The 10293-nt window shown below is 39.1% G+C and overlaps 1 protein-coding gene across 3 annotated transcripts; it reads right to left on the bottom strand.

Annotated features, from left to right (window-relative positions):
• Positions 1-1316: 1316 nt before the first annotated feature.
• On the bottom strand, positions 1317-9970 carry LOC134070135 (dynein axonemal assembly factor 3-like). 3 transcript variants are annotated; one of them, XM_062526382.1, is made up of 13 exons: positions 9834-9970; positions 9559-9640; positions 9324-9430; positions 9118-9211; positions 8476-8630; positions 8122-8298; positions 6700-6822; positions 5232-5354; positions 4858-5125; positions 2935-3049; positions 2736-2810; positions 2475-2623; positions 1317-1393 (listed from the first exon to the last, which is right to left on the bottom strand). In XM_062526382.1, exons 2-12 carry the CDS (start codon positions 9638-9640, stop codon positions 2485-2487), a joined length of 1458 nt encoding a protein of 485 aa, XP_062382366.1. In that variant the 5' UTR covers positions 9834-9970; the 3' UTR covers positions 1317-1393; positions 2475-2484. The 3 variants fall into 3 exon arrangements, with proteins under 3 accessions (XP_062382366.1, XP_062382367.1, XP_062382365.1); XM_062526383.1 differs by having other exon boundaries at positions 1349-1390; XM_062526381.1 differs by lacking the exon at positions 1317-1393 and having other exon boundaries at positions 1655-2623.
• Positions 9971-10293: the final 323 nt, after the last annotated feature.

Below are 10293 nucleotides of genomic sequence, written 5' to 3'. Positions count from 1 at the left end.
TGCATCACATCTAATCTGTCCCAATGATTGCATTTACAGTACATGCGCTTCAGTATCTTGGACTGGTTATGATCGGGATTTTGAAGTATCCCGGTTCGTGCATGTAAACATCATATCCCGATTTAAAGAGACCCCATGCAACTTTTTCATAGTCATAAAATCGCTCAGAAATCGTTGTTTTGCTTGACTGACCAGTTTCATCGAAAACAGTAATATTTCCTCCCGCCCTCAGTGTCCCTATTCGCTATTGCAACCTTGCAGTTTCTGCTGGAGACGATTGCTCCTTGTTTACATCTGGAAGTCTGAGACGCGTAAGGAACAAGAAGAACCACGCTAGCAATTTATATATTTACATATAGCCTATATATGTATAAATATACACGCTAGAGCTGTCAGGGAAGCTCTGCAGAGAAATATGCAAGCATAAAACGAGTGAAAACGAAAAACGAAACCGAAACCAGAGATGAAATCGCCAATCCTGCATAGTTCCTCTTTAAGAACCCCATGTACACACACTTATCCTGGTTTTGAGAAATCCAGTTATGTGTTCATCTAAACACCAACTATCCTGAACATGATCAAAGTCCTTTCAGGGAGATACTAGTCTAGAACACCATAGTTCACTTAGGCGGCAGCGGCAAGCGGCAGGTTTCCTATTGTTCTCTATGGTTCGGCAGCGGACCGGTGACAACGCTGGCATAACGCTAGCGTTGAACAAACTGGGAGTTGAACTTGGTTCAACTTTGAAGCACAACACTCAGCTCATCAATCTCAGTTTTAGAATGTTTAGGTATTTTGGCCAATCAGATACGTCTAAGAACGTAACAACAAAGATTGAACTTATGAACAGGATAGAACGTTTTGGATTTATTATTATGGTCTGAGCATTGCGTTACGCTTGCCACTGCCGCTTGCCGCTGGCTAGTGTGATCCCCGCTGTAGTTTCACAATCGAAAGTGGCTGAATAGTAGTAATGCAGGCAATGCCTACAAACATCAAAAGTTGCAGTTGGAAGAACGTGCAAATGTATTTACAGCAAAGGTAGGCCCACATACATCTTTTCCTGACAGCCTATGCTGTTCATTGTCAGTTTGTACAGTTTAAGCAGAGTAACGTTAGGAATCCCTGATCAATGTGATTGGTTAGACTGGACCAATGATTTGAAAGTTAAGGCTATTGGTGCGTTCATGGGCAACTGGGAAGTGGGAGAAGTTAAGAGAACTAAGATAATTTTTTCAGCTATTCACAAAACTCCTAAGATAAAAAAAAACAAGTTCTGTTGTTGCTATTGCCAACATTCAGTCTGTCAGTGCATTACCTTTACTCTTCTTCTGTTTGTCAACATCTTGTGAGGAAGAAGTCCATACAAGTCTACTGAATGCAGCGCAAACTACTGTCAATGGAAGCAAAAGGAAGATCATTTGGTAATCGACTTGCGAAGACTTTCTAGCTGCAAGATGGCAGCAACTGGAAGGAGAGTAAAGCAGATTACACTGACTGTACAAACAACATAACATTTTCTCTATGTTTTCTTTACATTTACAAAGGTAAAAACACCTTGGTTTGTCTGCAGGGCCCCTCTCAATAGCATAAACTTGTCACACTATTTTGATCAAAGTCAGTGTCTTTATTTAATATTTACTATGAGGTAGACACTGCCCCCAGGCCTCAGTTATATGGATATTTTGTTGTTTCACAACAACTTCAAAACCGCACAGAAAATTTAGACATCCAGAAATAGACCCTTGGCTAAAAAAAAAAACTGAGCTGAGACAAAAGTTCAAACTAAGAATCTCACATTGATGTTAAACTGAGCTCAAAGGAGAGATCTCCTTTGAATTTTCCCTTTCCTATGGGCACTCCTCTACCCTTGTGGTAGTGTTTCATATTTGCATCCACTATTGTAGAATAATGGGAAAAAATAATGCCGTATGCACACAGAGTTAGACAGGCAAGATCTTAGGTGCACATTGGACAGTTTTTTGGTTGCACCCGGGAGCCCATAATAGTGCTTCCTGAAAAGCTAATGTGGTGCACACATCAGATGTGAGTGTATTTGGAACACACATGAAATGTAAATTAATTGTTTGATGACAAAGACTGCAAATCCAGAGGTGCTTGTGTCGCTAACTGCCACGTGACTTGAATTTATATTGTTTAATGTCTTTACTCTTTTTCACCAAACATTCTTTGTCTGCAAGACTGACTTCACTGACTTTCTTACTTCTTTTCTTTTTTGTTAGAATATCTCACTATTGAATGTAACATAACTACAACAAACAACACCTATAGCCAAAATTACATTTTATCTTCACTACAGACAAATGTTGATCATAAAGTTAAAAAGAAAGCTAGTATCTAAGCATCTAAAACGTATGACACAGCATATCCCTCCAGAAACAGAAGCAACACACAATGAAATTAATATATATATATCCATATGACCTCCATCATCAACATGTTGAATATATCACCTTGATGTTATCATTGCTGCTGCAGTGTGAACACAGCATGCTCATCACTGGGGTCCTCCTGTGTAGGACTGAAACCTGCCGTTCGAGTGATTTCTTTTATTTTCTGCGTGAAACCAGCCTCTTGCTCTTTGGACAGGTCCAGCAGGTACCTGAAACAGACACATACAATTAGACAGAAGAAGACAATTAACATAATTCCACCTGTTTTATCTGGTTTAGAATATAGGACATTCTTGGGTTGAATACAGTACATAGACTCACTTGCCCTGCTCCACTATGAGAGTTGCTTCAGATGCTGCGATTAATTTCAGAGATGGTTTTAAGCTATGAACCATACTGAGGGGGAGAGAAAGAGTTTACATGCACTGAATTAGATCTATTAAAACAAACTTAAAGAACATGCTAAATCATAATCTTACACATACATTTGTGTCTGTGGATACGTCTGTATGTATGTTACCTAGCTGAACAATAGATGGTGTTAAAGAACTGGGAATATTTCTGCTTCTCAGGGAGTTTTGATAGAGAGTCAAGAGGGAGGAAGAAAACCCTCACACCATTCACAGTCATGAGCTCTGTAAGACAGCAGTTAGACAGAGTTTGTTTTTGTAGAAAACAAAAATACATTAGGACACTCGAACATATCTTACAAATGTGATGTCAAAAAAGAACAGAAGTCACACCATTTTATCTAAACAAAAATATAGACATTCTCTGTAAGGCCAAAAATTTTTACAATTGGTGAAAAATCAATTACCAGAAATGCTGGCAAAAGGCTATCGATAGTGACGTTAAAATCACACCCATCTCATATGTGCTCCTGAGGTGGCTCGGTCCAAGCTATTTTGATTCTCTTTTAAAGAAGCAGTTATCCTCCTAGTGGCTAGCGCAAGAGGCCAGCTATAATGCTAAACCATCTAAGCAGAATCTAGACTATGTTTGTGCCTCAACAACGTCAACATGTCAATTACAAGTGCTGTGCAACATTCACAATAATTGTGAGAAAAAACAGTATGGTAAATCCAGTGTCTAGACTTTATAGGAAGCTACTGAGGAAATGTGACCGCCTGTACAAACACAGGATTTGAACTGCACTGAGGTACAGCTTGAGTGTCACCAAGAGCACGCGGCTGATCCAATCAAGCACCAACCCTTATTTTGGTAGCTGAATTTCTCTTCAGCGCTAGCAGCCATTTTGTTGAGAGAGCCAAATGTACATTTTGAAGATGTGTCAAAATGAAGCCAAGTGTAAGCATACCAGATTCAAAATCATACCTTAAGCAATTTTTTAGATATAGAATCCATATGTTGTAATGCGCCCTATGGATGGAATTTCATGAAATTTGCATCCAGAGAATGTCAGTTATCCTACGTCCAATTTTGTGAGAGGGCCCATGTGGCTACACAGGTTTGAACCTGGCCTGGTCATTTCCCGATCCCACATAATATCTCTCTCACTCTGTGTGTCTCTCTGTCTGTCTGTCTGTCTGTCTCTCTCTCTCTCTCTCTCTCATCCGCTTCCTAAAGATATTCACTGTCCTATTTAATTCTAAGCGAAGAGCCCAAAAATATACTAAAAAAAGTTCTCACCTTCTTAACACAAGATACTCACGAGTGAAAAAACAAGTCTTTGCATTGACATAACTGTGGGCATAACTGTGGGCAGACATAAATTGTGGGCAGCCGTGGTATACTGCGTGGTTATCAAAAAAGTATGTATTCTATTCTTCTATTCTATAAATGATTTTTCCATTGACATCATTCACTAGATGGTGCTGCACCACAACCAAGCCATTATGGGATGTGTCAATGTGCCACTTAAACACTAACCAACCTAGTGGGACTTCATTCACACTAAGTTTCATGTGCGCCAGTGGTGTGATGTCTCAGGAGTAGTCAACTGAAAATTGCTAGTGGCAGTCATAACACAACTAAACTGACAATCAGTGGGGGAACAAGGGATCACAAAATGCATCTAAAGCAGCGGGCTTGTTTTAGGTCCACATCTTGGTTGAAATGGGCTGCATGTTTTAGGTCCATATCTGGGCTGTATATACTGTATTAAACCTATGACGCACGCACTACAGCATTCCTTTATCACAAAATATAAAACGGTTGTAGAGCACCCATGCTGTATGCTAGATCACAACACCAACAATGGAAAAACATGGAAACTAGATGGAGATTTGAGATAAAAGGGTTTAAAACTGCATGCTGCCAGAAGTGTCAGAAACCTTTTGTGGAGTCTGCTTGACAACTCTAATGTATATTGTTGTTAAAACACTACCAGTATTTTTCAGTCTCCACCAGTGAAAAGTCACTCTTAATTAAATTACTTTAAACAAGTGATCAATTTATTAGCAGTAATATGTTAACCAAATACCATAATGTATGGCTTTCTCCTTTGTCTCTGAATGAGGCTGGCGTTCCTCTGAAATGCCACCATCTGGACAGTCATGATGTTTTTGAAGTTCCTCTTTTCCGTGACTGGCTGAAGAGTTTGACTCTAATAGTATCTCAGATGTTTGGGACTGACTCTCCTCTCGGTCGTTGTTTTCACTGGCCTGCAGACAAGCTGTCAGAGTGCTCCCCCTGTTGGACAGGGCCTGGAACAGAGCCAGCACATTTGCAAAGGAGATGTCTTGTGCTGTCTAATAGAGAGAGAGAAGAATACAGAGAGAAAAGAATACAGAGATCAATCTCCTGCTAACTCATTTTCAGAATAAATTTCACTCCATTTTGCGATTTTTCTCTAACCTTAACATGCTGGTTGTTGTGCTTTTTGAGTAGTTCCTTGTCATCCGTCTCAATGCCAAAACAAAGGTATGGGCTGGTTACAATATCACCCCAGTAACCTCTTACTGCAACCCTCTCATTCCTCTGAAACAAAAAAACATACATGAATGCAATATTCAAACAAGTGGGAAGCTTTCAATTACATACAGTATATACTATAAATATCTAGAAAATGCTATGATTTACAAATCATATTTAATTGAGACAAATCGATGTTGGAGGAGAGACATTTGATTGCTTTTGGGGGGGGGGGGGATATGTTCATTTTGAATTTAAACGCAGCAAAACGTCTCAAAAAATTTGGGATATGGGCATTATTGCCAGTGAAGAGATCAGTTACTAGAGTTTTGAGAATGAAATGTGGTCCCATTTCTGCCCGATATAGGATTACAGCTCAACAGTCTGGGAGCTTCTTAATCATGTTTTTCCTTCCATGATGCACTCAATTAGACAGGTCTGGACTGCAGACATACCATTTTAGCACCTGGACTATGTGGAAAATGACTGTTTAAATATGTACAGAATTCATTTTGCCATTGTTTTCCTGAAATATTCAAGTTTTCCCTGTAAATACATGGTCTGGTTGCTCAAACCCTATGTACATAGTTCAGAATTAATTGTGCCTTGCCAGATGTGCAAAATGCCAATGGGAGTTTGGGAGTTTTGAACTGAGCACTATGACAAGTTGGATACGTTGGACCGTTGAAAAGTACCTAAACTATCTTTTCCACTTTACATCAGTCCATTTCAAATGAGCTCCGGCTCAGATAAGATGGTATTTCTGTAGCATGTCTAAATAACATATATTTAGAGTTCACACTAGCATTTGTGAATGGAGCAGTAAGGTGTGCTCATAGACAATGTTATCAGAAGTTTTACTGAACTCATAAAATCATTTTCTTTACAGAAAAAGGTCTGGTTTTAACACAGTGCCACCTGAGGTCCAAAAGACCACGGCCATCCAATACTTTTCAGCCATGTCCTTTGTTTTATCTGAATTCTCTGAATGTCTTAATGATGTTATGTTCTGTATATGCTGAAATCCTCAAATCCTTCACAATGTCATGATAAGACACATTATTCTTATCATTTTCCCACACAGGTTTACACAGAATAATGAATACCTCCACATCTTTACTTCTGAGACTCTCTGGGGTGCTCTTTTTTCATCCGCAGTTCACCTAATTAGTTGTGAAATGTTCCTGTTTATGTTTTTACAGGAATGTTAGAAAGTAATGTGTTGTGCTTGTACAGTGTAAAGCATAAAAGAATATGTGGTTGTGCTGATTGGGTATAGGGTTGACACGATTTGTAAATCATAGCATTTCTTTTTAAAATAACATTTTACAAAGCATCCCAATTGCTTTGGAATTCAGGTAGTACATTATATATCATCTGATTTAATACTAGCGTTTGTAGTTCTACTTACATGACCGAATATGCGGCTGGAGAGCAGACTTTGATTGGCTCTCTGATAATGTCCTTCTCTAAGCTCAAAAGCCAAACCTGTGTCCCGCCACTTCACATACTGTTGCTTACTGATGACACCACACTGTACGAATTAGAGAAAACAGCTGCATAGGTCACAAAGGGCAATGAAAAGCTGATATGCTGCAAGCAAAACAGGACTACAGTAAAAAGTCTGCAAAATTCATTTATGAGCTTGCTCAAAATTAAAACCAATCATGCGATTGATTTCACCATGGAGGCTCAAAATTGTTATTTCAAACATTAGTACCGGTATTGGCCCAGAATTTCAACATCCATGCAAACTGCTATTGTTTTAAGGTGTGTCTCAAAGGGCGTGTAAAGGGATGGCTTCAAATGAAAGTACCACATTCAATTCCTTCAGGAATGTGTGATCTTGCGACTTCACAACTTTGCAAAAAGGTTGAGAATATGCACATCGATCTGGCAAAATGAGTCTGAAGTCGCACAATTGAAAATATACATTTTCATTTTTGACGTTGTATGAAATTAAAAAAACAGTGCTCAGTATCATGGTCAAGATAAGAATGTACATTTACAAAACATATTATTCAAGTGGGCACATCTTACCTGTACCTGCCTATTACCTGTCAAAAGTGATTTTTTGTTTTTAGTTTTTCTATTGGAAAAAGATGTCATGAATCAAAATGCTATCTTGACAACAATTCAAGATATAGCTTTGACCAGGATATCATTTTAAAGCATATCATGTTCTCTTCCCATTGATACCACAATCTCAATTTTGAATGTTGTGTCACTGTAACTCAATTTAGTTTACAAAACGCTTTTGCACACCTTTTTTGTGGGGACAGGTGCTTCGGAATAGGTTACCCAGTTATACTTGAAAAAGAGAATCCCGCACACTGTCCATTACGCATGCAAACATTTATTTAGTATTCACAACGCTTCGGTCATGGACCTTCCTCAAGTGAATTTATTTATTTAATTTGAAATTCACCTGAGGAAGGTCCATGACCGAAACGTTGTGAATACTAAATAAATGTTTGCATGCGTAATGGACAGTCTGTGGGATTCACTGTAACTCAATTTGCCAGATCATCACACATAGTAGGTGTGTAAATATATAACAATACCTACTTTACTGATCCTTAAGGAAATCTATGACATGAATTATATGACATATACAGTAGAACAACAGAACGCACATGCAGAACAAGAAAACACAGCATAGGAACTGCACAATGGAATTCTCAGGCCTCTTCAGAATAGACCGTTCTACTACAAATACCTGTCTGTGCATGATTTTCCACCATATTTATATGTAATGGGTGTTGCATCTTTAACCACATCATTCAGTCTCAGCTAGATTGGCAATAGTGTGTATTGTGCAAATTGTACAAACCCCTTTCTGATAAAGCTTCATGGTGAGATCCCAGTCATAACAGCCATGTTTAGAGTCATACCGGGAGCCCAAATACTGCCTCACACGACTGTCCCAGGCCTTACTCATCGAAGGGCTAAGTGATGGAGGTTGCAGCCATTGCTTGAAGATCCATGCCAACTCATCTCGTTCCTTATACTGGGACAAAGGCAGCAGAAATAGACAGTATACAGTAGTACAGTAAGGGAGGTAACATACATTTGTTACATTTGTTACAGGTTTATGGGTTACAGAGTACTGGTTACCTTTAGACCTGTTTCTGTTAACATTATCACATGGAGATTGTGTGTGAAAACTAAAAAGCTTATGTCTCACCTTAAGGAGCCCTGTGTCCAGGCAGGGATGAATCTGTGCACTAAGCATGTCAGATACTGATAACGAGAGCTGAGTGGCAGCACATCTTAGGATTTCTTCAGTCTGACTACGAATCTCTGAGTTTCCAAATACCTCTAGAAACACTTCCACCTTTTCTGCAATAACACAACCAGAACACACAGTAAGAGAATAGGAGGTATTTTTTCTTATGCAGATTCTTAACACTGTAGAGCCAGACAACCTTGAGAAATGTCCAACATAATCATTCATAATTACTTCCACGTGCACAATCATGGTTACTTCCACATTCAATGTTTTAGGTAGAATGTGATGTCCAAAGAAACCACAAAACCTGTTGACCTACCTTGTCCACAAAGTAAACATGCTACAAAAACATAATTTTGATTACTCTTACTCTGCTCAACTGTCTCTCGCCCCCAAGCTGTAGCAGACTACAGATACTATCACCATTACTAACTTTAAAGCTTATTCAAATCTCTTCAAGATATTGACTGACTGACTTTTATTTTCATATTTTCTATTTTTACAATTGGTCACCTTTGGTGTCATGAAATAAAATGTATTATTATTACTATTATTGTTATTATCATTATTGAAATATAAACAGGATATTAGACTCACCATGTAGCCCCAAACCGTCGGTTGAGGTTAACGAAAGGAAGAGAAGAAGCAACTGTCGTGCCACAACTTCCATACTGTTCTCAATTACCCACACCTTATCATTAAATGATAAAACAAAAATGAATGTAAGGATAATCGAATAGGATGATAATGTTTCTAAAAAGCAATATGGTGCTATTCTGTAGGCCTGGCTGGCCATCACTTACCGATAGTGTATCTATATCTTTCATACCAGCAATAGTCTTGAGGATGTGCCGAGGATCACTGCAGCCCACTAGTAAGACATTCAACTCTCCATGTTGTCTCTCCGGACCTTTGCATTATCAACAGAGATTGCTATTTAGTTCTGCTAGCAGCTACAGTATGTGGGTCTATGGCTTATTGTAGGCTACGTTAACTGTCATTCCCATCAACAAATATTAAATCATGATGTAGCCTCACCGACGTCTAGGAGATCTAAAGCTGGGCTAAAGCCCCACCACGTAACATAGCCAGCCCCTTCCATGGTCCGTCCTGCAGACATCTTTCCAGAGAGAAAAACTCAAAATGTTAGCGTAACATTAACATCAAGTCACCTTGTGATGAAATTTTACAATCCAGCTAATTAGCAGCCGGTAGGTCAGCTAATTGTCCGCCTCTGATTTAACAGCTAATGTGCGGCTATTTAACGCTCTGAAATGGACGAAAGAAAACCAGCTGTAGGCTATCCACATTACCTTTAGATAAGATCTTTAAAAAAAATAATGACAAATGCTCCTCAGACAATCAGGGCCCCTCCAAATTCTTCACTAGAAAGTGCTGCCTTTCTCCACGCTCTATCTTTGCTCCGGACTGTTTACGTTCAGGTTACCTGGCAACCAACGCGTGGGAAGTCATGTGGTCCGATGGCGCGTTCTTGCTTGATTTAATGCACCTGTTGAAAGGGACCTGGTGAAACCAAAGATTCCTTATCAAAAAATCCCAAGATTGTTCCGAAATCTGATTGGAACCCTGCCAATTAAGGCATCATTAACATCAACTAGGCCAGACACCTGGACACTGTGTAATTGGCTCATAGGATTTTTTTTTAAAAGGTGGATTAAGGTGGAGCAAAATACTTATCAGAAGCCACTTCACTTCACACACACACACACACACACACACACACAAACACGTAAACACGTACACGCACGCATG

Source organism: Sardina pilchardus, chromosome 22 (assembly GCF_963854185.1).
Source record: "Sardina pilchardus chromosome 22, fSarPil1.1, whole genome shotgun sequence".
Taxonomy (NCBI): Eukaryota; Metazoa; Chordata; class Actinopteri; order Clupeiformes; family Clupeidae; genus Sardina; species Sardina pilchardus.
The sequence above is the reverse complement of the archived record's forward strand: the minus strand, read 5'-3'. Positions and strand labels throughout refer to the sequence as shown.

Bases quoted from the DNA above. Each gene is read 5' to 3' on its own strand.
- LOC134070135 (XM_062526382.1), bottom strand. From the start codon at position 9,640: ATGTCTGCAGGACGGACCATGGAAGGGGCTGGCTATGTTACGTGGTGG. The intron at 3,050-4,857 runs GTATTTGGTTAA...GCTGTCTTACAG, and splicing joins GGAGAAAGCCATACATTATG to AGCTCATGACTGTGAATGGT. The intron at 2,624-2,735 runs GTGAGTCTATGT...TGTCTGTTTCAG, and splicing joins CTCATAGTGGAGCAGGGCAA to GTACCTGCTGGACCTGTCCA.